The sequence below is a fragment of the Equus caballus genome, chromosome X (genome assembly GCF_041296265.1).
Source record: "Equus caballus isolate H_3958 breed thoroughbred chromosome X, TB-T2T, whole genome shotgun sequence".
Lineage (NCBI taxonomy): Eukaryota > Metazoa > Chordata > Mammalia > Perissodactyla > Equidae > Equus > Equus caballus.
The window spans coordinates 132,640,206-132,668,042 of record NC_091715.1 but is presented as its reverse complement, the minus strand read 5'-3'; the positions used below and the strand labels follow the sequence as shown (position 1 = coordinate 132,668,042).

General features: G+C 41.8%; 1 protein-coding gene and 1 non-coding gene across 9 annotated transcripts in view; both read left to right on the top strand.

Moving 5' to 3' along the window:
- The first annotated feature begins 3,385 nt into the window (after nucleotides 1–3,385).
- The window catches only part of ATP11C (ATPase phospholipid transporting 11C), a 172,638-nt gene continuing 148,186 nt past the window's right edge, over nucleotides 3,386–27,837 (top strand). For 7 of the 8 annotated variants that reach the window (XR_011434966.1, XR_011434967.1, XR_011434969.1 and 4 more), the window contains exon 1: nucleotides 3,418–3,615. Coding sequence is in view for 4 of the 8 variants with exons in the window: in XM_023633753.2 (XP_023489521.1) it covers nucleotides 3,589–3,615 (27 nt within the window). In the remaining 4 variants the exon portion in view is untranslated. Of the gene's footprint in view, nucleotides 3,616–27,837 lie in introns of all 8 variants that reach the window. The other variant, XM_023633754.2, reaches the window with a different exon arrangement.
- MIR505 (microRNA mir-505) lies at nucleotides 12,674–12,757 on the top strand. Its single transcript, NR_033102.1, has one exon. It is a non-coding gene; the product is annotated as a microRNA mir-505 (primary transcript).

Here is a 27,837-nt window from a genome sequence, read left to right as displayed (position 1 = left end):
AAATGAGGCAGGAGAATTGAAATGATCAAGGAAGAACACTTTCCCTTCCCTGTCTCCAAAAGTAAGCATTATATCTAGTCAAGATGGTAATAAGGTCGGAAGACAGCTTCCTCTGAAATCCTGCCTGCTGGAGTCTGGGGCTTCTGCCGCAGTCAGCTGATACACCACAAGAGTTGGTGTTATATACCACGGGTTCTGACAGTCTAGACAAGAGGAAGTTAGTTTTTGCAGTTCTGTTTATGGAGTGGACCAAATGAAAATGCTGGCTGATGGTCTGCTTTTCACAGTCATTGACAACAGCTTTCTACAACACCTGGGTTTTCTTTGGAAACTGTGAAAAGAACAAAAATAATTTCTTCTTGTCTTAAAAAAAAACTCACAAAGGAAAGTAACTCTTAAAGGATGTGTGTGAGAGTAACTCTCATTTCAGGGTGAGTCTGAATATGGAAAAAAATTTCCCTGCATAAATTTCACATTTTGCTGAGCATTCTTTGATTTGTTTGGAATTGCACTTTTATAGTCAAGCAAATTACTCTGGACCCATGAGTATAGGTGTTGTGATGAAACAAATTAGAAGGACATAGAGATAACAGAAACATAATAACAAATGAAAATATGATCAGTAATACTGCTACATCTTGGGGGATCCTAAACATCTTGCGTTTAAGTTGGGCAACATGACAATGGCGTGTGAGATAAGACTCACACAAAGGTGTGTGAGAGAATCCTGCAAAACAATTTCCAGTTCTCTCATTTTTTTTAAGTTGATCTGTTTGAATCTGTAAACAAAGTACATTTTTTTCATTTGTTTAACAAAATCGTATATGGAAAGATAGTACATATTATTTACTAGTAAGCACTTGCATTCCCAAACGTCTAAATTTGTTTTCTATTACCTACTTGATAAGAATGCATTTTATTGATAAGGATTCTAGACATGCCTAAAATGAATGACAATAATCTTCTCCACTCCCAAATTCTAGTATCTAGAATAGTGCCTGCCACATACTAGGTGTTCAACAAAAAAAGAGTGAACTAAATTACATTAGTTGCTGTGTTTAATAAAAGTAAAGCCAGGAAATAAACTGTACTTGAAATTAAATTGCTGAAATAGTAGAGAGCAAAACCTTAGATCCACTTTGCCAACAAAATATCTTAACATCTGATTAATATACATTTAACATAAATCTTAAAAATCATTAGCTATAGCCTCAAGAGCGAGCAAACAGAAGGAACCATAATAGGGAAAGAATTGGAAACGTATGATTTTGCTCCCTGGGCATAAAGGACAGTTTGGGAACATACCTTAAATCTCCTGCATTTGCATTTCATTGGGGATGGGCTACTCGTTGCTCACAAAATCAAGTTCAAACTTCATAGGGTGCTTCTGAAGATCCTTTTGGGTTTTAGTCCATTCGGGCCGCCCCTGCCCACATATCCTGGGCGTCTGCCAAGACGATGGGTGGGTGTATTCCTTTTCTTAGCTTGTCCAGCACTTTCTCAGTGACCTCTCCCTCCACTCTGGATTTGGCCCACTGGGCTCCTTTCGGTCCTCTAAAGGCTTCCTACATTTCAAGGTCCAGTTTAATCTCCAGCGCTTTCAGAAAAGCTTCCCAGACGCCCCCCTTTCAGGTGCAATATCGCTCTCCCCTATTTCTCTCAGTACTTTGAATCTCTCCTCTAGCAGCCATTACTTTCTAACGGGTTGTGTTTGCCCGTCGGTATCCCCGGACTAGATTGCGACCACCCTGTTGAGGAGGTCTTTTAAGACGTAACCACGTCCAGCCCCTAGCTCAGTGCCCAGTACAAAGAAAATACCCAGTAAAGGTTTGTTGAAACGAATCTAAACCCCAGAGGGGAAAAAGAGAAGCACCTGTGCCCAGGAGTAGAGGCCCCCTTGACGACCTGAGGGGAGGTCGTGGTGTCGCTGGACCCTGTCCCCAGCTCTAGGCTAGCAGGAGAAGGTGGCGCGGCAGAAAGCTCAAGGAAATGTCTCTGAACTCCCTTTACTTATTTCTTCCTTACTTTTATAGAGGATTCTGAAAGTTCTATCCAACAGCTTCGGGGCAAACCGTAAAGGGCGGCGCAAGCCGCGTGAAGTGGGGGTTGGGATGCTCAGTCTCGTGGCAATTCTAGACTCAGCCTACAGATTTAATTTTTTAAGTTTCGCAAATTCCAGTTCTAAACTAGGAGCCAAGGGTGTAGAAGATTTCCTGGTGCACAATTTTCGCGTCCTAGGAAAGTCTCCCAGCATTCGGGACTTTGCCTCATTTAGCCGTCTCACATTTCCCTCCACGGGGACTCTACCGAGAGCTCCGGCCTCCACATGCAGACCGTGCTGAGCACAGCGGTTCGGCCCAGCGGTCCCGGCCGCTTCCTCCTCCCACCCTCTGGGCAAACCTTGTACGGGCGAGTGGGGGAGCTCCCAGCCCGCAGTTCGAGACCGTACAGGGCACGCTTGGACTACAACTCCCAGGCTGCTCTGGGAAAAGTGCGGCGGAGGGGGCGAGAGGGAGGGGTTTGGGGTGGGGTTTGGCAGGGAAATCCCGCCCCGCTGCGCAGCAGCAAAGACACAAAGCCTGACTTTACAACCTCATAGAGAAAGTGGAAGTAAGACGGCTTAGGTGGGGAGGCAGGGCGAGAGAAAGAACCAGAGGAGGGAAAGCCGCGTAGGTGGAGCGGAGCGAAGCGAGGGTAGTGGGAAGACCGCGCCTTTCCAGATGCGCAGGGGGCGGCTTTCATAACTAATCCCCCCGCCGCACTCCGCCCGGCCCGCCCGCGCTGGGGTCTGCACAGTGCCCTGCCCGTCCCCACTCGTGGGTCAGAGCCCGGCTCCCCCCGCCGGGAAGCGTGGAGCCCGCCTGCCTTGCGGGCTCAGGGCGGGCCGGCGGGCTGCCTCGTGGCTCCCCAGCCCGGGTGCGGGACGAAAGCGCGAGGTGGCGCGGCTGCTGCGGACCGAGGAGAGGCTGCGAACGGAGCGGCGGTGGGGACGAGTTAGGGCCGGGGCAGGGGAGGCTGTGGCTCCCGACCGAGCTAGGGGAGGAGTGGGGCTGAGGCGCGGGCTGGCCCGAGGGGGGCGGAAGCACACGGGCTGGCCGCCGAGGCCAGCGGGGAAGGCGGGCGGTGGTACCGTGCCGGGGAAGAGTGCAGCCAGCGGGGTGCCGAGCCCGGCGCCGGCGGAGAGATCGGGGCACCCCCTCCCCCGCAGGAGGAGCCTAGCGCTCCTCCGCCACCCCTCCCCCGCGCGCCAGGCTCGCCTTCTCCGCGGGCCGCTGCGGGAGCCGCGAGGCAGGGGGGCTGCGGCCAGATAAGGGAGAGTGGCCGGCCGGGACGGGCGGGGCGGGGCGGGGCGGGGCGGGGCGGGCTGTGAGGGGGCGGGGCGGAGGCTGTGGCTGGCGGGCGCGGGCGGCTGGGGGCGGGGGCAGCGCCGAGAGCCGCGGAGGGCGGACGGCGGGCAGCGCGCGGGGGCCGGGCCGCCTGCCTCGCCGTCCCTTCGCGCCGGCGGCCCACGCCGCAGTGTGGCTGTGGACGGCACCCTCGCACACCGCCCCGGAGAGCCCAGCTCGGCGCCCGGCCGCCTTCGACGCGATGTTCCGCCGGAGCTTGAATCGTTTTGTAAGTACACTCGTTGCGGCTCCACGCGTGCCGCTTTGCTTGCTCGCCAGCCCAGGCGCCGGGGCCCTCCGAACAGTTCTCTGAGGGGATAATTGCATCTCTGGGAGACGCCACCGCCCCATTTTCAGTGGGAACTGAAACACGTTGCTCGGGCGGCCACGGTGGGGAGTCAGGTAGGGCTCTCAGAACCCCCCCCCCCAGCCCCCTCAGCAATGAAGCCAGAGCTTCCCGGGTCTGTTACAAACTCTGCCTCAGACGGGGGCCGCCCTCGGGCTGGGTGGGGGGGCTTCGTCGGGGTACCGACCCCGGGGCCCTTCGGTTTGCCAATTAGTCGAAGATGGCGTTTTATTATGAGGGAGGTTGCTTTCTTTTGTTTCCTCTGCCACGAGCACATGGAGGTAAACCTAGACCTGTCACTCTGGCCCAAAAACGACCTGGGGGCTGAGAGGGCCGGAGGCTGAGGCTGGGCTCAGCCCTGCCCCGGGCTTAGCCGGCCGGGCGGCTGCCGATCGGAGGCCGGGCAAACTTTGGAGACCCAGCCCGAGAAGCTCACCTTTAGGACACAATAAAAGCGAGGGCAATTGTCAGGTTGGGCTGGGTGGCCGTGGAGACGCGAGGAGGCTGCACCGCCTCCGCTGAGCCTCGGGTCTGAAGCCTCGCGGAGCGCCCAGTGCCCAGACATCGGACCGGTGGGAGAAGGCAGTCTGCGGCTGGACTCTGTCCCCGTTTCCCCCCTTACGAATCCCAGAAAAGGGAATTTGATTTCCGGGAGAGTTTGGCGTAGGGAAAAGTGATTTCTGGGTAATGACTTTTTTGAGTAATCTTTTTACTCCTGGAGGGTACATTAAGAATGGAGCCAAACAGGGACCAATTACTTGTGTGCTGCTATTTGTAGCAACTTCCTTAATTCCAAGATGAGGTGGCGGGAATAGGATTTTATTACTGCCAATGATGTGAAAGAAAGAGTTCATCTGTAAATTTTGGTTTTTCTGTCATTAGGAAAAATGGCTGAGCTGTGCGCTTCCCCCACTCCGCTTACAATATATGTTTGAGAACTTGTCGATTTGGTTCTTTTCATGCTCTTATTCCTAATCAAAGCATTGCTAACACTTTTTATGCGTTGGATGAATTTGCTCTCGTTTTCTCTGCATTTGAAACTTTCAGAAATGTACCCTGGCTGAAAGGAATAATTGTATGTCCCTTTTTAGGCTATTATTACAGTAGTGCTATGTTAATGTTTTTCTGTATGTTTATCTCACCCAGAAAGATGTCTTATGAAATTGGAGCAGAGTACCTGTGGCAGAGAGTAATAGAGATTGTCCATATCAAAGGATTTTGAAATCCGTAGGAATTGGCTTGTACTGAATGCTTTGCTAAAGCAAGTGACTAACATTGGTTTCTCACATGTAGCCTGAGAAGGTAAAAGAGCATTGTACCTCATAGTTCTGTTTCACATAGATCCTTGTGATCTTGGAGTGTTGTTTGGGGGTGACAAAAAGGGAAAGGTGACAAAGAGAGCTAATTGTACTATTTGGGAAAAGGATAATCTTTTCACATGGCACTCTTACAGTGGAAAACAACTTAACTCTGGTTCATAATAAATTCATTAGCTTAAAATTGAGATGTTGACATCCCCCCCACCCTTTTTAAGATTTTGAACATTTGAAACCAAACAACCCAAGTAGTGGTCTAAATGCTCCCGTTGCTTTTCTTTTGCTAAGAGTGATCTGCATTGTATCAGAGTCTAGTAATTAAGTGGTGCTGGCCCAGGAACCTAGGGCATGCAGTAGAATTTGCAGCAGTTGTTGAGGTGCCAGCCTGCAGGTTGAGGCTAGTACTTTGCATCCTCGACCAAGATCTCTGCAGAGAATCGCTTAACGCTCACACTGAAATGAGCTTTGACCTCATTGTTTGTGTTGGAATACCCGACTGCTCACATTTTCCTGCGCAACCATGACTATGATAAGTCTCAGGAATTTGTACCAGTGCAGCAAGCTGGAAGGTTCTCAGGAGTTGTGTCTGAGCCCGAAGCCTAGGGCAAGGAATTAATCTGTAAATCATTGGATTGAATGTGAAACATTCTGTCAAATACTCATTGCTAAAGAATGACTTCAAAATCTGGAAGGGGCAAATTTTATCTCAGTAGATAAAGATCAGTAGGCCACATGCTGTCCTCATCTTTTGCCTGATAGAGATTATTTGAGGAATGTTCCTATTTAAATCACTAGAAGGCTACAATTAAAGATTTAGGTTGGACTTTGAGACTTGCACAGTAATGCAGATGTAGTCCAAGTTGTGTGCTCTCTTTCTTTGCTTTTATATTTCAGAGATGGGGCTTTGAATTCCTTTCAAAATTGTGTGCTTTTTTGTCTACCTATATGTGTTTGAAATTGACTTTGAATGTGAAATAAATTACAGCGGTGTTGATGATGGTTGGTGGTCACTGAAAACTAGGTACTACATGTTAGGACAGGGGTTTACATTTAAACCTGACCTGGGAAGTAAATATCTCTTGGGAGTAGCATCATCTTCTGAGGCTCAGTAGTGTTTACTAAATTGCTTAAATAAACGCCATTTATTTCTCCAGGTTCTCCAATTTCAAGCTAAAAGAAATAGTGATTCATTGTGTTTTTTACAGACATGGCCTTGATGTCTTTGCCATTAATAATTGTCTTCTTTTCTTTCTGATGAATTATGACTTTCCTTCTGACAGTTTTGAAGTAGAAAGAAACTGGTGGATTTGGTATAGAATCTTAGGATTTAGGCATGTAGAGGGTGTCTTAAAAGATTTAAGAGTTGAATGTCTCTGAGTATAGTAAAAGCACAGCCTGTTCCCAGTCAACATCTCCCTTCTGTGTAAATGCAATAAATAAATAATAGTAGCTTTGTCTATACAATTTATTTCCTTTAAAGGCATGTTTAATTGGAAGTCTGGACTAGTTGAGACTTAAGGGTCAGGGACTTTTATGTTATCCTGTCTTTTACTATTCATAAAATTTCTGGTGGTTACAGTAGCATTTTTCACAAGGTTTAATCAGTGTCTAAACAACAGGAATCCCCCCCTTTTTGACTTACGAAATTATTTTGTGCTAAAGATTCAAAATAAGACATTCCTCGGCAAAGTAGATCTGGGGCTTGGCCAAGTGGATACTGTCAGTTTAGCTTGTGATATTGTTAGTAATATTAAAGAGATTTGAATTTCTACATCACTGATACATGAAAGTTTAAACGGTGAACGTGAAATACTGGAAAAAACTCTCTCTCTGATTCTAGAAGCTCTCAAACTGCTTTGGTTTCATGAAACATGCAGCATATAGTAATATCACATAGAAAATGTCATATACTGATATGGAAAGAAATTAGATTGTGTAAGGTGGAGTGAAAATTCAAAATAAGACCAAAATATTCAAAGTAAGAATTAATGAAATAGGTAGCTAATTGGTTACTTTGAGTCCATGGCAAGGCCAGTCTAGTGAAGCAGTATATGGAGGCAATTAATAAAATACTTCAGGTAATTGGTTTTTTCTTTTTTTCAGGAGCAAGAAGGTTTTTGGTTTCCTTCTTGAATTATCAGGGTAATTAAACTTTATTTTTTCTGTTTCACTTTACTAAAAACCTTGGCCTGACATTGCTGAGCATGGAAAATATTGTTGAGTTTATTTTATTATGTTTAGAAATTTATTTGAATGTGTGTATTGCAGTAGTTTTGCATTTACACGAGGCTTGCAAATGGTTTGTGCATTGATAGTTCATATATGGCTGGGTTTAACAGGTGAATTTGACCCTACTGAAAGCAACCTTTTTTATATTATTGTAATTTCCTTTTAACTTGTATGGCACCCTAGATCAGTCTTTCTTAACTGGGAGAGAATTAAGCCCTAATCCCCTAGGGCATCCATTGTATGTAATAAATTAACTTATCTCCTATGCATGCCCCGAGGTGAGGAATTCCAAATGAGAAAGGCTGCCCTAGACTGAAAGCTACTGGGCACAGGGACAGTTGGTACAGTGCCTGGTGCATAGTAGGTGTTTGATAAATATTTGTTGAATGAACAGCTTTTACATGTTTCACATAAATAATAACTTACTTATAGACAATGATACTTATAGTAAATTCCTCCTTATGAAGAATGAGTAAAGAATGAGGAGGTCTATTAATTGGGTGTGATTTATAGTAAGAAATATATATATATTTGGTCTTTGTCCCGTTTCTGGCACAGAGCTCCTAAGACCCTTGGAATTTCCAGTGATGAGAGCAATGATGATGTCTTTTGTTATTTTAATGAATAACTTTGGAAAGCACCTCTGAATTGGGGCTGGTCACCAGAGGAACAAACCGTGTGATTACAGGTTTGAAAATTTCAGTCCCACCTCGCTGATTTCCCTAGAGGGGAGAGAGCCTGGAAGTTAAGTTCAATCACCCTTGGCCAATGGGTTAATCACTCATGCCTATGTAATGAAGCCGCCATAAAAACTCAAAAGGACAGGGTTTGGAGAGCTTCCAGGTGGGTGAATACGTGGACATTTGGGGAGAACGGCCCTCCGAGAGGGCATGGAAGCTCCCTGCCCTTTCCCCATACCTTGTCCTATGCATCTCTTCCATCTGGCTGTTCCTGAGTTACATCCTTTTATAGTAAACCTGTAATCTAGTAAGTAAAATGTTTCTCTGAGTTCTGTGAACCACTTTAGCAAATTAATAGAACCCAAGGAGGAGTTCTAGGAACCTCTGATTTATAGCCAGTTGGTCAGAAGTAAGGTAACAACCTGGACTTAGAACTGGCATCTGAAGTAGGAGAGGTGTGGACAGTCTTGGAGGACTGAGCCCTTAACCTGGGAATGTCTCTCTGGAGAGATGATACCAGAATTGAGTTGAATTGTAGGACACCCAGCTGGTGTCTGAGAATTGCTTGTTGGTGTGGGGACCCCTCCTTACCACATTGGAACTCAGTGATCAGAATCTAAACATTGGAGTATACCATATACTGATTACCAGTTTTCTTTTTTTTTTCTGCTTTATCTCCCCAAACCCCGCCTGTACACAGCTGTATATCCTAGTTGCAGTTCCTTCTAGTTGTGGGAACCAGTTTTCTAAGTATTAGAATAAATACATCTAATGCTGAAACTATACTGACCATAGTATGGATGATTATGGATGATTATGTCATTTGATGGTCTTGCAGAGCATTCTTTCATTCAACATTCACTGAGAACCTCCTTTGTGCATGGCACTGTGGTAGACTCTGAGGACTCGTTGGTGAGAAAGGCAAAGTTCCTGTCTTCAGGAGCTTTAACTGTCGTTAAGACGCACAGCTATAGATGTAGAGGACATGGTGACTTCACTGTAACACATTTGTGACGTACCACGGAACTTTTTTTTTAACTCTTTATTGAGATTATGATAGTTTACAACCTTGTGAAATTTCAGTTGTACATTATTGTTTGTCACTCGTGTTGTAGGTGCACCACGTCACCCTTTGTGCCCACCCCCTATCCCCCCTTTCCCCTGGTAGCCACTAATCTGTTCTCTTCATCTGCATGTTTAACTTCCACGTATGAGTGGAGTCATAGAGAGATTGTCTTTCTCTATCTGGCTTATTTCACTTAACATAATACCCTCAAGGTCCATCCATGTTGTTGTGAATGGGACAATTTTAACCACAGAACTTGTTTTTTATGAGTAAGTTGCTGTTATATACTTGTCATTTGTCTTTCTACCAAAAATAGAGTGGACAGTCTATCTCAGTTATTCTTTCTGGTTGTTTGGATTTCAAATAAAAAGAAATTTGTTGCATTTGACACCTTCAGTATGAACTTGACCTATACATGGCAAACTGCTCTTTTGCAAATAGATGCTGGTCTGATCCTCTGTGAGGTGGGAAACCTATTTAGGAATGAATTACTATTACTTGAAATAAATATTTGTTTATCATTAAATTATTTATTTATCAAATAACCTGAAAGCAAGTTTTGTCTTTTTTTTTCCTGTTCTGCCTTTTACCGATTAGAAAACATAAAACTCCAAATGTTTTCTAAATACTTTCTATAAGGGTTTCCTGTTTGCTCTTTCTGTTTATGATTATGGCTCATAGCTCAATCCTTTAGTGGGTAATAACTGAGTGCCTACAAATCAGGTAGTTTCCAGTGCTCTTAGTGAACTTTGAGCAGAGGTGAGATTTGGGCAGGCGAAGCTGGCCATATTCATATTGATGGAACTGTTCCAATGAGCTTGTTTGCTCATCCAGGCTGCCAGTTGACCTCCAGCTGGGCAGCAGGTTCTGGGAGGTAAAGGATGGCCAGTGGCCCCTGCGAGAACCATAACTAACCTCCTTGTGTGTGGATGATATGCAAAGAACTAACCCATGAGTGAATTCAGTTACTGGATTGTTGAGTGACAGAAAAAATCATCAAGACTAATGGGGTGTCCAACATGGTTGATCTGTTCTCCCAAAAAGGTGAAAGCATGAGACATAAAATAAAAATACTATTTTTTTCATCAAGGTGGTGGAATTTCCTGTACATCTATAGTACTTTATGTGGGTTAATCTTTTGCATCTGAAATCCTTGAGATTGCAGGGAATTTTCTGGTTGGGTGGAGGTAGGTTCTGGGCTTCCATAAATGAATTAGGTGCAGTGCTGTTTACAAGTTTATTTCCGTTCAGTTAACCTTCTTGGCCTGGTAAAGGGGTAGATGAGCGGTGATTGTAAAAGGAACATTAGGATGACTGCAGCATATGTTAACACTACTGCAGTTTAATGATAAATGAGTGCCGAGCACTGCAGGTATGGGCATGGGGTACCCTATGCCAGCACTTTGGCAGACAGCCCCCTTCAGTCACTGTGGTGTATGGACGGATTGCTGGTTTGGCTGACTTCTTGATTATCTGTGTTTTATAGATAATGTTGGGCCACCGATATCCAGATTTGGGAGGTTAATCTGTATTTGTGAAATAAAGATTGTCATCGATATTTTGCCCCATAATTATTTAATAGAGTATGGGAGGATTGGTGAGGCCTACACCGTTCAAGCAGATATCATTTGTTTTTTTAGGCTCCTCCATTATATGTTGTCTTAAAGTATTACAGTGGCTGTGTTTTCCTAGTCTTTTCCTCTTCACCTAGATATTCTTGGAAAAATCAGAACAGTTTTCCTGATAATGATCTTGCAGCTAGCATAGCATCAAGTAAACAGTGGATGCTCAATAAATACTTGCTGAGTTGTTTTGAACTGAATTGATAGCAGTCTTGAGTCGGTAATAACGGGTGAAAAATGATCAGTTCGGTAAGCAGCTACCAAGGAGCTTATGCATCTCAGATGGAGCTACTAATAAGTGCCTAGCACTGAGAATTCCTTCCTTTCAGTGGACAAAATACTACACTATACTTACTCTAAATGAGAAAACAGTACTTTCATGCCCACTTAAAAAGTAATCCAAAAAAGTTTAGCGTTTACTTGAGGCTATTTTCTCCACTCACCAGAAAGATTATCTTTACACCCTCCCCTTTCTTGGCCATTCATAGAAAACTATAATGTACTGTCTTCAACTTCTAAAATTGTAAGCAAATTCATATTATTTTTGTTAAATGCTGTTTGTAAGCTTATATCTTCTGTTGCCAACAGCACATCAAATCGTTTTTGAAAACCAAAGCTGCAGTGTTAACTCTCCAAGAGCTGTGTATCTTTTGACTTTCCATGGTGAATGTGCGTTATTTGAATTCAGGATACCACTTAGTATTTTGTGCTGGAAATGTAAGATACTTTCGTGTTTGCACCCAGTTGCCGTCAGCTGGATTGGATATCTCTAGCAAGGAGGCAGAGCAAACGAGAGCAACTGTAGAGTTTGACGGATTTGGAAGCAGTTCTGTTGTGAAAAGAGCCTCAACCTTAGTGCAAGTCCTGGTTCTGCCATTTGCTACCCAGCTTGGGAAATTGGGTACTGTAGTTCATATCTGTCAAAGTCTTTCTCACAATGTGGGGGACTACTTACATAAGAATCATCTGGGATGCCTATTATAAACACAGATTCCTGGGCCTCAAACCTCCTGAATCCAAGTCTCAGATGCTAGGCCTCAGGAAACTGCATTTTTAGCAAGCATTCCAGATGGTTCTTAGGTTGACTAAAATGTGAGAACATCCATATATAATAAACGCTGAAATATTTATTTTTTGTGTATACTCTCTGTTCACCTCTCTGAACTTTCTTCTATAGCATGAACATATTATCTGCTTCACAAGATTGTTGGAAAATGTTTGTAGACTATTCAGCACTATACCAATTGTGTCAGAGGTCCCCAAACCACTCCCAGGTTCGATGACTTACTGGCAGAACTCACAGGACTCAGCATAGAGTTGTACTCACAACTGTGATTTATTATACAGCAAAAGGATACAAAGCAAAGTCAGCAAAGGGAAAAGGCACATGGAGCCCAGTCTGGAGGATACCAGGCACAGCTTCCAACAGTCCTCTGCCACTGGAGTCACACAGGTCATGCTTAATTCCTCCAGCAACGAGTTGTGACAACTTGTGTGAGATGTTGTCTACCCAGGAAGGTTCTTAGAGACTCAGTGCCCAGGGTTTTCACTGGGAGCTGGTAATGTAGACACCCTCTGCCTGATATGTGCCAAAATCCCAGACTCCCAGAAGGGAAACAGGTATTTAGCATAAACCATATTGTTTGTACCAACAGTTTAGGCACAGTGAGCTACACTTAGCAGTTAGCATGGTGGGAACCTTCCCAAAATTCATCTCCAGATACCAGCTGAGTACCAACCTTGCAAACAGTTCTTTTTAAGAATAGCAGTCTCAGGCCTGCTACGTTAACTCTTTCCTACACACTAATGTTATGAAAGACTGATATTTTTCAATGAAGGGAAATGACTTGCCCATAGTCATTAAGCTAATCAGCAGCAGAGACTATCGGAGACTCCCAGAAATCACCATCTTCTTTTCATTGCTGCACACAGCCATGTTTCTGGATTATGGGTCATTCTTTTTCGTGTTGTTGAACGCATTCACTCTTTGTCATTTGCAGCAGAAGAGCAGCCTGACCGTGGTAAATTGATGCACCCAGTGGGGGAGCCAGGAAGTATTGATGTTTCTGCCAGTTTAGCGTCAACACTTGCTGGTTTCCTCTCTGGAGCATCACCAAGTTCGTGGATTTTCATTATTTCTGACTTTTGGACTTTTGTTACTGCTCCCCCCCCTCCTTGTTCCTTCCATCCATTTACCCATAGTCCCAACACTCATTTGCATCTTTACTTCATCCCATTCTATACATGGCTAGCTCATAGGCAGCTGATTTAAGAATCCTTTTGGGTAACACAATTCTGCAGAGTGGGCATACTGAACAGTATTTAGTCAAGGATGACTACATAGGAAAAACTACCGAAAGAAAAAAAAAACAATAAAATTCTTGGGCCAGTAAATGAATTTTATGGCAGTATTTATAAATATTGTTGTATTCTAGGATTGTGTTTTGAGTTTTATAGTCATAGAAAACCTCAGGGATATCTCTGATTATTCCTAAGTTTCAGCCTTTTTTTATTGTTATCAAAAAGGAAAATTAATAATTCTTTTATGATTTGAGCAAGGAATAAATCAGGAAATCATACTGGAAGATGCAGTAATCCTACAGATCAACAGGGAGCAGAAGCCAGGAGGGAACTATCAGAAATAAGTAACAGCTGGGTAGAGCAGATTACGTAAGCTCCACCTGTTGGGTAAGCAGTGGGGATGTTCTTTAAGCTTCACAATTAATGTATTTGGCAGTAATATGGATTAAGCAATCTATAGTATAGTGCACAATATACTTTAACTTGTTTTCTGAAAACATTCATGTGAATCACTAGCTTCCTTTGAACACTCATGCCCGACTTGGTGCTATAGAGGTATGTAATGCACAGCCCTGCTGTCCAGTAGCTTGCAGTCTCAGAAGACAACACGCAAGAACCACCTCCTCACAAGGCAATAGGTCATCAGTGCTATCCTTTTGAAGGCACACACAGTAGTGCAGCAGGTCACTCACAAGAGGCAAGTGAATCTCACTCTGGTGCTAGTGGCTGGGGGAGGGGTTTATGGAGGAGGTAGCATGTGAACTGGGGGGTCGGGAACCCAAAGGATTGACATTCATGGGATTTTAGGGATGGGCAACCTCATTAGGGGAGGAGGCAATTACCTAAACTATCGGGCAGAGTTATTGCTTATGGCACTTAGAGCAGGGGCACCAGTCAAATTAGAGGGCATAGGTTCCAACTCCAAATGCACCAGAAAGACTGAAACCTTGATCTTCTGTGCCTTGTGTTTGCTGTGGTGAAGTTTAGACTTTAAAAAGGGAGCACTAAAAATGGACATCAGGCAGCTTTCAGTCTCCACAATGGCTGCAGGAATCTTTCCATAGACATTCTTTTCTGAAATCCATGACTCCAATGATGGTGGTCCTCAATCTTCTGATTGTGCAGAACAGTAAGGCAGGAACTGGGATGGAATAAGCATTTGGAGTAATATTTCATGACATTGCTTCATAGAATATATGACTAGTTATTTAGTTGTTCTGCTTTTATAATGAGTGCACACTTTCAGAAATTTACTACACGGGGACAGTGTGGTAGTTTATTATCTTGAGTACTGGTGTGCATTTAAAAAGCTGGGAATCAAAATCAGGCCTTTGTTCAGAGCACATTCCTTACGATAACACTTCTATTTCACTGCCACTAGACAACATGGCTCTTAATACACATTCAGACCTGACCATATCATTGTGCCTTACAAGAGTATGAATTACATCTTATTCATACATAATGACAGGCTGTTGATGCCACGTTCCTTTTTTTTTTTTGGTGAGGAAGACTGGCCCTGAGCTAAGAACTGTTACCAGTCTTCCTCTTTTTTTTGGTTGACATAGATTGTCTCTGAGCTAACATCTGTCCCAGTCTTCCTCTATTTTGTATGTGGGACGCCACCACAGCATGGCTTGATGAGTGGTATGTAGGTGTGTGCCCCAGATCCAAACCCACAAACCTCGGGCCACTGGAGTGGAGCAGTCGAACTTAACCATTACACAACCAGGCCAGCCTCCAATGCCACTTTTCTTTATCATCACCACTATCACTCTAGTCCAAGTCATCAGCCTCTCTCGAGTCTTTCATATTTGTTCCTCCTCCAGTCTTCCCTCTTTCAATAAATGGCACCATCCCCCACCCAGTAGCAGTCATCCTTAATACCCCCTTTCCCTTCATCTCCCACATCTAATCTCTAAACAAATCTGGTACGTTCTGTTTCTGAAAGAGCTCCCAAATCTGTCCACTTCTCTGAATGCCCACCTCTACCACTATCCCAAGTCCAAGCTATCATTATCACTTACCTGGCCTGTTGGAGTAGATGATCTCATCTCTTGCCCTCTTCAATCCATCCTTCACACAGTACCAGAGGGGATCTTTTACAAATATATATCTGAAAGCCTTCAGTGACTTTCTAGTGCTCTCTAGATAAAGACCTGACCAGTATCAGCTTGTACTCTTACTTTTTTCATTCACTTTTTAAAATTGAGATATAATACACGTCTTAGAAAATCACCATTTTAAAGTATACACTTAAGTGGTTTTTAGTATATTCACTATGTTTTGCAACCATCACCACAGTCTAATTCCAGAACAATTCCATCACCACAAAAAGAAACGATACTGTTAGCTGTTAGTCCCAGTCCCTCCCTCACCTCAGCCCCTGGCATCCACCAGTCGGATTTCTCATCTCTATGGATTTGCCTATTCTGGACATTTCATGTAAATGGACTCATACAATAGGTGCTCTTTTGTGATTGACTTCTTTCCTTTAGCATGATGTTTTCAGGGTTTATCCATGTTGTGCCATGTATCAGTACAGTATTTCATTCCTTTTTATGGCTCAGTAATATTCCAGTGAATGGATATAACACGTTTCATTCATCCATCCATTGATGGACATTTGAGTTACTTTCAGCTCTTGACTATTGTGAATAATACTGCCATTAACAAAGGTGTGCAAATATCTCTCTGAGATCCTGATTTCAATTCTTTTGGATGTATACCCAGAATTGGGATTGCTGGATCATATAGTAGTTTTTTTTTTTTTTTAAAGATTTTATTTTTTTCCTTTTTCTCCCCAAAGCCCCCCGGTACATAGTTGTGTATTCTTCGTTGTGGGTTCCTCTAGTTGTGGCATGTGGGACGCTGCCTCAGCGTGGTCCGACGAGCAGTGCCATGTCCGCGCCCAGGATTCGAACCGACGAAACACTGGGCCGCCTGCAGCGGAGCGCGCGAACTTAACCACTCGGCCACGGGGCCAGCCCCTCATATAGTAGTTTTATGTTTAATTTTTTGAGGCATCTTTGTACTGTTTTCCATAGCAGCTGCACCATTTTACATTCCCATCACTATTGCAGAAGGGTTCCAATTTCTCCGCATCCTTGCCAACACTTGTAGTTATTTTTGTTCTTTTTATAGGAGCTATCCTAATGGCTGTGTGGTGATACCTTGTTGTGGTTTAGATTGGCATTTCTCTGATGATTAGTGGTGTTGAGCATCTTTTCATATGCTTTTGGCCATTTGTACATCATCTTTGGAGAAATGTCCATTCAAGTAGTTTGCCCATTTTTTATTGGGTTATTTGTGGTTTTTGTTCTTCAGTTGTTGGAGTTCTTCATATACTCTAGATATTAACCCTTTATCAAGATTTTCCTCCATTCCATAGGTTGCCTTTTTACTCTGTTGATTATTTCCTTTGATGCATGGAAGGTAAAAAAATATTTTGAGTCATGACTTTTTAAATTTAATTTTATTTGTTTTTGTTTGTTTTTCTTGAGGAAGGTTGTCACTGAGCTAACATCTGTGCCAATCTTCCTCTATTTTGTATGTGGGACACTGCCACAGCATGACTTGATGAGCAGTATGTTGGTCCGTGCCTGGGATTTGAACCTGTGAACCCCAGACCACCAAAGCAGAGTGCATGAGCTTAACCACTCTGCCACCAGGCTGGCCCCTAGAAGTTTTAAAATTTGATGTAATTCCATTTGTCTATTTTTGCTTTTGTTACCTATGCCTTTAGTATCATATCCAGAAAATCATTGCCAAATCCAATGTCAGGAAGCTTTTCCCCTATGTTTACTTCTAGGATTTTTATTGATTTAGGTCTTTAATCCATTTTAAATTGATTTTTGTATGTGGTGCAAGCTAAGGGTCCAGTTTCATTCTTTTGCATGTGAATATCCAGTTTTCCCAGTACCATTTGTTGAAAAGTCTCTCCTTTCCTTATTGGGTGGTCTTGGCATCCTTGTCGAAGATTATTTGACCATATATGTGGTGGTGTATTTCTGGGCTCTCTATTCCCTTCCATTGGTCTATATGTCTGTCTTTATGCGAGTACTGTCCTGGTTTGATTGCTGTAGCTTTGTAGTGTATTTTGAAATCAGAAAGTATGAGGCCTTCAACTTCGTTCTTTTTCAAGATTGTTTTGGCTATTTAGAGTCCCTTGAGATTCTATATGGGTTTTAGGATAGATTTTTCTCTTTCTGCAAGAAGTCTTCCTTCCTTTTTGCCTTCCGTCTGCTACAAGACCTTTGTATATACCATTTCCCTTGTCTGGTAAACTTCTCTTCTGTAATCAGTTGCCTGAACTCAGTCCTCTCTCAGAGCTCAGCTTAATCATCACTTCCCCAAGGAAGCTGTCCCTTATTCTTCCTTCAGACCACATCAGGTTCCTAGGTTCTCGTAGCACTTGAACCTTTCCTTTATACTCTTATCACAATTGACTCTACATTTGCATTTATATTTTTTTGCTAACTTGCTTAGTACCAAGCTTCCCTCTACATGGTAAGTTCCATGAAGGTAAGAAAGAACTGTGATCATTTTTGCTTATTGCTGTGTCACTAATGACTCAGTGCCTGACATATAGTATATCCTCAATAGAGTTTTGCTGAATGAATCAAATATGATTCCTATCTGTACTTCTAATCTTATTTCCCACTTATAATCATAGACTTTTAAAGCTTGACTGAAAGATCAAATTATCCAGTCTTTAGACATCACTGTTGTGTTCGGTTAAAAAAAAATTATGGTTGCTCATACTTTAGAAATGAAGCTATTTCCTCTCAGCTCACATGCTATGTGTTGTAATATGTACAAGGTCATATCTCTTTTTCATTATGTTTTTAGGTATTTCATGTTCTCTGATATAGTTAATGGATAACTTTTTATATTTATGAGCGTTGCCATTGTACACACATTTACAACATTTATTTTCTTGAGAAGTTTGCTATTATGCTTTAAAAATACTTCACTATAAATAACAAATGAAGTATTTATTGATTAAGGTATTTTTTATTTTGTAAGTCTTTTTGATAACATTTTTGTCTGGATACTTTATAAATACTTATTTTTTTTAATTTAAAAAAGTTATATTGAGGTGTAAGTATGTTTAATGTTAATATTTTTGTGAGTTCATTGCAGTTTTGCTGGGTACCATATATTCATATAGTGGTAAGTGACTCATTTAAGTCCTTAATACAGGAGAGTGGAAATAATCTTATTTTATATGGATCAATATTTGAAATGGGTTTTCTTCATTAATTAATTATTTACTTATTTTCATTTTACCTTCAGTGTAAGCATTTGTGTTCTGTTAGGCTGTCTGTGTGCCGACATAATTATTCCAGTCAATGCCTGGAATTACTGATCGATGGCCTCATATTGCAGGTTTATGGAATTATTTTAGTTGTAAGTTCTCTTTGCCTTCTTGCCATTATAACAACTAAAATCAGAGTGGTAAGTTTCTGGCACTGTTTTAAGTGCTTTACAAGCATTAGTTCCTTATACACATTTGCTTATTGTATTAGTCAGAGTTCTGCAAAGAAACAGGGCCAATAGGACGTGTGTTTTGTGTGTGTGTGTGTGAATGTGTGTGTAAATAACTGTATATTTAATAAGTTTGGTAGTATTATGTATGTGAAAATGTATATATTTATTTATATAGAGAGAAACTTATTATAAGGAACTGGCCCACACAATTATTTTGACTGACAAGTCCCAAGTCCTGCAGTCAGGAAGCTAGAGACCCAGGAGAGCCAATGGTGTAGTTCCAGTCCCAGTGGGAAGGCCTGAGAACCAGCAGAGCTTATGGTGTAAGTTCCAGTTCAAAGGCTAGCAGGTTTGATACCCAGGAGGAGCCAGTGTTGCGGTTCAAGTCTCAAGGCAGGTTAAAGCGATGTCCTAGCTCAGAGGCCATTAGGCAGGAGGACTTCTCTCGTACTTGGAGGAAGGTCAGTCTTTTTCTTTCTATTTAGGCCTTCAGCTGATTGGATGAGGCCCGCTCACGTTACAGAGGGCTATCTGCTTTACTCTGTCTACTAATTCAGATGTTGTCTCATCCAGAAATAGCCTTGCAGACACACCCAAAATAATGTTTGACCAATTATCTGGGCACTGCATGGCCCAGTCAAGATGACACATAAAAGTAACAATCATACTTATGTCCTAGGATCATGTGAAGATGAATGAACAAATCTAAAGTGTGTATAGACCAGGAATGGAAGACCATACATAAATAACCATAGTTTGCTAGCCTTCCCATCTGTAAAATGAAGGGCTTGGACTGCTGCATGGTCTGTAAGGCTCAGCGAGTCCTAGAACTGGTAAAGGATCTTGGAGACCATTTAGTTGTCCAGGCTCTTCATTTTACAGTTGAGGAAATGGTCAGAGAGAGGGCAAGTGGCTCATCTACAATTATTCAGTGAATGGAAGTTCAGAAATATGGAATTCCAGGCTCAGCTCTGTTACCTATGTCCTCAGTTTCCTATTCTGTGAACTGCGAGGGCTCCTGGGTAATCTATATTTAAGTTCTTTCTCAGCTTTATAATTTTGTACTATATGTTTAGGCTTCATTGTCTAGCAGTGGAATTTTTTTACTATTTTGTATTGGGTTATCTCCATTACTCCTAAAGTCTCCATCTCTTGATTACTCATTTGACTGTACTCTGACCCAAACTTCAGTTTCTTCTTTAATAGTAGTGAGTGTGAAATAAATTGTCTGTACTTTGAATGGGAACAATGACAAATTTTAGGAAGTGCTGCTCGTGTTGTTCATGGCATTTAATAGTAGTTGTACTTTTTGGTTTTACTCTGATCTGAATGATTGGGGATCACATGTGGACCTGGGCCTTTGTTAGTACTATACTCTAGAATTAAACTCAGCTGTGATTATATAAACCTTAGCCATCAGCTCTAATGGAGGAGAGCATTTTTGGTGATGCTAAGATATGATGGGCAGGCTTCCTGGGGAGTACCACCACCGTCTTCTTTGACGTTATTTCTCAAAGACGCTCTTACTCCTCTCTACTCATGGGCACAGATGCATAAAGGTAGAGAGGCAGCACTTGGATTGGCTGATTAACAGCTGCTAGGAGACAGTAGAGGGCAGTAAGTAGACAATTCATCTGTATATATTTGAGAACCAGTAGTAGTAGTTTGACGGAGCAGAATTGGGTGCTTACTATGTTTATTACAGCCAATGGTTCAAACAGAGGATAATAGACATAGCAAGGGAGCAGTTTCATGAAATGGAATTCTGTAAATAAAATCCGTTTTAAAAGTCATAATCATTTGTTAGTTCAGGTTAGACCCTAGCCCTTGATGAAAAGTATCAGTAGAATATATATACCTGTTTTGAAATGTAAGGCAGTGCAATTAAAATATTCTTGTACAAATTTAGACATATTACTTATCAAAGATACTAATGAAGGCAATGTAATCAAAATAAAATCAAATGAAATCAAATTAGAAGACTATTAATGAATTTATAGAATCCATGTTTGGGATTAGTAATTTGAATAGTCATGAAATTCCCATTGCATCAACAAGTGTCTCTGTGTTTCCTAATATGTACCTAGCATTGTGGAAGTGTTTTGAGACATGAGACTGGAAACTTCTCTGTTATGGTGCCTCCACTAACCAGCAGTATAGCCTTAGGAAAATCACTTCCTTTTTAAAGAAATTATCTTTTAAAGACTTTATTTTTCCCTTTTCTCCCAAAGCCCCCTGGTACATAGTTGTGTATTTTTAGTTGTGGGTCCTTCTAGTTGTGGCATGTGGGATGCTGCCTCAGCATGGCTTGATGAGCGGTGCCATGTCTGCGTCCAGGATCCGTATCGGTGAAACCCTGGGCTGCCGAAGCAGAGCGCATGAACTTAACCACTCGGCCACGGGGCTGGCCCCAGAAATTGTCTTTTAAAAATGCAATATTCAGTGCATAACGAAGAATATGTGTAAAATATATACATAATAATAAAATGGACACCCATGTACCTACCACCCAACTTGAGAACTAGACCATTACTAGTACAGTTCTATCTACCTGTGTGCCACTTCCTTATCTCATCCCCTGCATACCCACACCCTGTAACCATTAACCTTATTTCTGTGATAGTCATTCTATTGCTTTAAAAAATAGTTTTAATACATATGTATGCAAACCTAGATAATATACTATTTAATTTTCTTATTTTCAGCTTTATATAAATGGTATACTGTCTTTTTCTTACTCAGGATTATATTGCTAAGATCTTTATAAGGTTTTCTGTAGCTATAGTTCATTCATTGTCACTGCTGAATAATATTTCACTTTGGGAATATATCAGAATTTATCCATTCTTCTGTTGATGGCCCTTTAGGTTGTTTGCAGGGTTTTTTTCTGTTATGATCAGAAAATAGGTGTCTTTTGGGGTATATTTATAAAATGGGTTTTTCCTTGTGTGTGTGTGTAGGATACACATATACGCATATGAACATGCACTCAGGCATACATATAGGAAGACACACACGTGTAATGAAAAGTCTTGAAACGTGCAGCTTTACAAGAGGTGAAATTGTTCTCCAAGGTGGTTTTACCAGTATGCACTCCCACTAGCAATGTGTGAGTTCCCATTGCTTCATAGTTTTTCAACACTTGGTATAGTCTGACTTCTTACTTTTTGCCACTTCTCTGATTAGTAATGAAGTTAAGCATCTTTGCATATGTTTATGGGCCATTTTTATGTTCGACCTCTGAAATACTTATTCGTGTCTTTTTTTTTTTTTTTTAAGATTTTATTTTTTTCCTTTTTCTCCCCAAAGCCCCCAGGTACATAGTTGTATATTCTTCGTTGTGGGTCCTTCTAGTTGTGGCACGTGGGACGCTGCCTCAGCGTGGTTTGATGAGCAGTGTCATGTCCGCGCCCAGGATTCGAACCAACGAAACACTGGGCCACCTGCAGCAGAGCGCGCGAACTTAACCACTCGGCCACGGGGCCAGCCCCTTATTCGTGTCTTTTAACTATTTTCTGTTGGGTTATCTTTCTCCTACTGATTTATAATTGAGTCCTTTTCATATGCAGGATATTAATCCTTTGTTGGTTATATTCATTTCAAATATCTTAGTTTGTGGCTTGTCCTTTTACTGTTTTTTCATGTCTTTTGATAAATAAGTTCTTAATTTTAATGTAGTTAAATTTTTTGGTTTCTTGCTTTGTAGTTAGTGCTTTATGTATCTTGTCTAAGTAATCCTTCCCTATGCCAAAGTTGGAAAACCAGTCTCCTTTTTCTTTTTCCTAAAAGTTTTAAAGTTTGGCAGATTATTTTTTGAGCCTCATTGTTCAGATCTTTAAAGTGCAGGAGTTGGACTAGGTGTTTGGTAACAATCTTTTACTCTTTGACATTGTGACTTGAAGTAGACTTAGGATATGTGCATATGTTTTCAGAGATTACAGTGTTCATTTAGTAATCTCTGCCACTCTGAAGTTTCATATTCACTCCTACTTTACTTCTCTTTCTCTTATTTCTCCAGCCTCTTCCCTGTTTTTTTCAGAAAAGTACCCTGTTGAATTCTGCAGCATCCTAGAGTGTCTATGTTGAAGCAGCATTTTTTAATTGAAATTTGTATTGAGATAATTGTAGAGAGGCATGCAGTTCTAAGAAATAATAGAGAGATCCCATGTACCTTTTACCTAGTTTCTCCCAATGGTGACATGTTGCAAAACTGTAGTATAATGTCACAACCAGGGTATTGACATTGATAACATCTACCAATAGTATTCAGGTTTCTCCAGTTATACTTGTATGTGTGTGTGTGTGTGCATGTTTATGTTTCTGTGTAGTTTTATCCCATGTGTAGGTTTGTATATCCACCATGACAGACAAGATACAGAAGGAAACAGCATTTTTTGGAAATAGCATTTTTAAAAGTCTGTGTCACTGAGTACCTCCAGAGTGTTCTAGAGTGCCCAGTTTGGCTGGTGTCCACACAGTTTTAGAGGGCCATCTCAGGTTATATAACCCAGAAGCAAATTGATGAGCTGAAACCTTGACCTAAGAGATGAGGGGAACTTTGGTCCTTGGGTCTGAGATCCTGGGAGGCCAGTTGGCATGCCCTGAAAATACAGTAATCATTTGTTTTGAATTGTATATGCCCGTATGAACCTGCGGTCAAGACATCCTGGTAAAAGCTGCTCTGGTCCATCCTACCAATAGGAGTCATTCAAATTCCAACTGGTTGTTAGCTACTAAAAATTAATAGTGGGAAGGAGGAATGATAATCCTTCTAAGAAAATAATGAAAAGCATGCCAAAATTTGCACTGGTTTATATCCCTATAAATAGAAACTTACATTATTGTTAGGATACTGATAGTCAAGAACATTTGAAGACTGCATTTATGGAGAGCTACATGTTGCTTCAACTCATGTCTACCTCAAAATATTTAAAAACACTCAGCATCTTAAGTGCAGTTCATTCATTCATCTCTTTATTGACTTCTTTTGACTGGCCAGGTAGTATGCTCAGCAATGGGAATCGAGTGGTGAGTAAAAACAGAAGTAGTTCATGTCCTTATGGAGGTTATAATCTAATTTATGATTAAAAAATAAGCCAACAAATATTATAATTACTTATTTTCATAAGTTATGAATATAAACAGAGGTAACAGAAATAGGGTCTGCTTTTGATTAGGGTGGCCAGTAAGTTCCATCTGAGGAGATGACATTTAAGCAGATAACTGGAGGAGTGAAGGACTACTGCAAAGGGAGTTGAGAGTAGACACTGGAATCAGCTTGTTCAAAGGCCTTGGGTTGAGCAAGAGCTAGGCGCTGTTGGGAAACTGAAAGGAAGCTAATGGGGCTGAAGGGCACACTCTGTGGGGAAGGGCAAGACGGCACTGAATGGGCTTGTAGGAACTTCTGGGGCACTGTCTTGGGAGCAGTTTGGATCCTGTAATCTTGAACTTCTTGAAACCATGAAGGTGATTTGGAAATGTGGAAGGGTGATCATAATGAAGTTCTCTATTTAATCAATTCACAAATATTTATTGAATACCCTATCATGTGTCAGGCACTGTTCTACTTGCTGGAATGCATTGGTGAGCAAAACAGACAAATATATCTGCCCCCATTGACCTTACATTTTAGTGTGAAAGGGTGTTGTTAGAGTAAATGGTAAACTGATGTGACAAAGGATAAACTGATGTATTTCTGGTTTCCAGAATAGAGTGGCCAGAAAAAGGTAGATGTTTGTTTCACATGGAATGGCTCAGGGCAAGGAGACAGCCTCTGTTCCATGAGGTCATCCAGGCTCCCAGGCTAATGGGGCAGTTCTGCCTTCCTCAGCATGTGGTTTTCAAGTTCCAGCCAGTTAGAAGGAACGAGGAGCTCCAGGGCAAGTTTCTTTAGGAAAATGACCAGTAAGTTTCACACATCACTATTGCACACATACCAATGGAGAAATCTTAGTCACATGGTCCTCCCTGGCCACAAGAGAGACAGGGAAATGTAGTTTCTACCTGAAAAGCTAGGTGCTCAGGAAGAAAGGAAGAACAGATTTCGGAGGGCAACCGGTAGACAGGGAGACAGACAACAAAAAAGATAAATAATTGTAATATTTTCTATGCTAGTGATGAGTGAAAATGGGAATATGAAGCAGAGAAGGAGGATAGGAAGTGTCAGAGGTTGGTAAGAGGTTGCAATTTTTCATAGGGTGACAAAAAAAGGCCTCACTGTGAAGGTGCCATTTGAGTAAAGCCCTAAATGAAGTCTGTGAGCCAGAAATACCATCCTGAGTTGTTATGAGGCCTCTCATAACACAGAGTTGGTTTTAACATGCCTGAGTCTTAGACCTTATCTGAAAGTAGTTAGTGGAAAGGCACCATTATGCCATGGTTTCACTTAGAGCAAACAGTACAAGAAGACTTTAAACAATGAATGCTGGGGGCTGGCCCCGTGGCCGAGTGGTTAAGTTCGCGCGCTCCGCTGCAGGCGGCCCAGTGTTTCGTTAGTTCGAATCCTGGGGGCGGACATGGCTCTGCTCATCAGACCACGCTGAGGCAGCGTCCCACATGCCACAACTAGAAGAACCCACAACGAAGAATACACAACTATGTACCGGGGGGGCTTTGGGGAGAAAAAGGAAAAAATAAAATCTTTAAAAAAAAAAAAAAAAAAAAAACAATGAATGCTGGATTAATGAATTATAATGCTAATACCTGGACTTGAGACATCAGTCTGAGAGATTTTGTCTTGGCTCTTTGATAGATGGTAAGCTTCACTCCCTAAGAAAGGAGGAACTAAGGTCCCTCTGCAACACTCAGTTCAGAGTGTTGCACATATTTGTTTTATAGGGGTTTTTTGGGGGGATTGATTTTTTTCCTAAGGGTAGGAATTATTTATGATCTGAGTCTGCTATAAAACTGGTTAATTTCAGTCAGCTGTTATCAATGCAGTTTCAAGGATGTGGCGACATAAAGAGAAGGGAAGTATTTTCATGTTCACCCTTGGTCATCCAAAATCTTGCTTAGTTGCTCTTCCGGTTACAGAAGGCAGTACTTTCCAACCATTCACTATTTTCTTTAATTATCTTCGAGTGATGCTTTAAGCATGTTTATTTTGTTTTATTTTATTTTATTTTGCTGAGGAAGATTGTCCCTGAGCTAACATCTGTGTCCATCTTTCTCTACTTTATATGTGGGATGCCTGCCACAGCATGGCTTGATAAGCAGTGCATAGGTCTGCATCTGGGATCCAAACCGGTGAACCCTGGGCCACCGAAGTGCAAAGTGTGAACTTAACTGCCTTGCCACTGGGCCAGCCCCTAAGCATCTTTAAATGTAAAATACATAATCACTTTTCGCTACTCCTTCTGCATCACTTTATTTTAAGGACAATCCATTTGTTTAATGGGACAAAATGAAATGACTTTCTGCCTGTTTTTTTCCTTAATGCCCTTCCCACCTCCAGCACCCCTAGATTTGGATACATAGATTGTCTGTGGGATTTCTTATTGTTGTAGTAACCATTATCTTTCATCACGGAACCTAGAGTTTAGAAAGGGAAATAAGATACATTGATATATAACAAAAATACAAGACAGAAAATGATAAATGCCATGAGAAAGTTAAAAATAAAATGCTGTTACAGTTCACAAACTGCAGAATGAGATGAGTAACCCTGTCAGTCTCTGCTTCCACAATTGTGAAAGGAGACAGCAAGGTTAACTTTGAGCTTAATATATAATGGTCTCAAAAGGAATTTTCCCTTCTTGGAAAAGAGAAACACTTGATCTGTCATCCTCCTGTTTAAATGTTTTTGTGAGTCCAGTCATTTCCTAGGCACAGATAAAATACATTTTTTCCTCTTCACACTACACCATGGAGAAAAACTCAAGTCAGACTGGAAAAGCGCTATTAATCGCTTCAGAGCATTTTGTACAGGCTTGGAAGTCACCCTCAAATTTTTCCTCCTCTCTCTCACTCCATCTTACCCAGTCCATCACCAAATTCCAAAGATTATGCCTCCTGAATATTTTTTGATTCCTCTCTTAATCCATCTCTGCAAAGCAGCTAGACTGATTTTTTTAAAACATACATTAGTTTAAGTCAGTTTCATGGTAAGAATCCCTAATGGCTCCCCTCACACTTAGAATAATATTTAAACTCCTTACTGCACCTGCCAGGCTTTACCTGCCTGTGCAGCGTAGTCTCTGACCTCTGCCCCTCGCCTTCTGCACTGCAGTCACACTGGCCTTCCCTCCCAGGTCCACCCTCCTGCATGCAGCTCCCACTGTGTGGAATCCTCTCCCCAGGGACCCTGTTTCTACTCCTCCTTCAGACTAAGCTAAAGCATCACTTCATTAAGGAAGCCTTCCCTGACCCTCACTGAGGTCAGACTACCCAGTCTCACAGGGTCTCATAGCACCTTGTTCTTCTCTCTCTCTCTCTCTTTTTTTTGGTGAGGAGGATTGACCTTGAGCTAACATCTTTGCCAGTCTTCCTGTATTTTGTATGTGGGTCACCACCACAGCATGGCTTGATGAGCAGTGCTAGGTCCGCATCCAGGATCTGAACCAAAGCGGAGCATGCGAACTTGACCACTAACTACACCACTGGGCCGGCCCCCCCCACCCCGTACTTTTCTTTTGTAGGTCTTTCTGCAATTGTTATTACTAATGAATCTTGAAACTAGTTATTAGCTGCCTCCCCTCTAGAATAAGATCTAAGAGGGCGTGTGTGCTTTTACTTATTCACTGCTCTATACCAAGAGCCAGTGTCTAGTATAGTGCTGGGCAGTGGAATAAATACTGGAAAAATATTTGTTGCTAAAGAAAAAGAGCAGAAAATTCCCAAATTATGTAAATTTGGTTTTGGATTTTATTTAGGTGCTTACATTTGATCCTTAGGTTTTCTATTGTTGGAATGTTTACAAAAGACAAGTATCCACATTACCTGGGAGCTGTTAGAAATGCACTTCTCAGGCCTCTGATTCAGAAACTCTGGGTATGGGGCCTGGCAATTTGTTTTGTAACAAACCATCTAGGTGATGCTGATGCATAATGATGTTTGAGAACCAGTGTTCTATAAAAATATTGACTGAAGGTTGACTCTGGCTAAATAAAATATGAAGTGCAATTTAAACCTCCTTTCAAAATTAAGTACATTATTTCTGACCAACAGTGGGTAATAAACTACTTTTCAGCCACCCCACCCCCCCGCCATTTTATCAATTCATGTCTTCCGATGTCAACTGAAATGAAACAATGGCCCTGAGCTAACCCACATCTGGACTCTAAAAATTATGTAATAGTTTTCAACCTTCACCATTCTGAATCTTTTATCTGGTGCCATTGAAATCCAGGAAATGATTATAAAACTGATAATGCCCATGATTCTAGTGTTGGAGTGCTTTG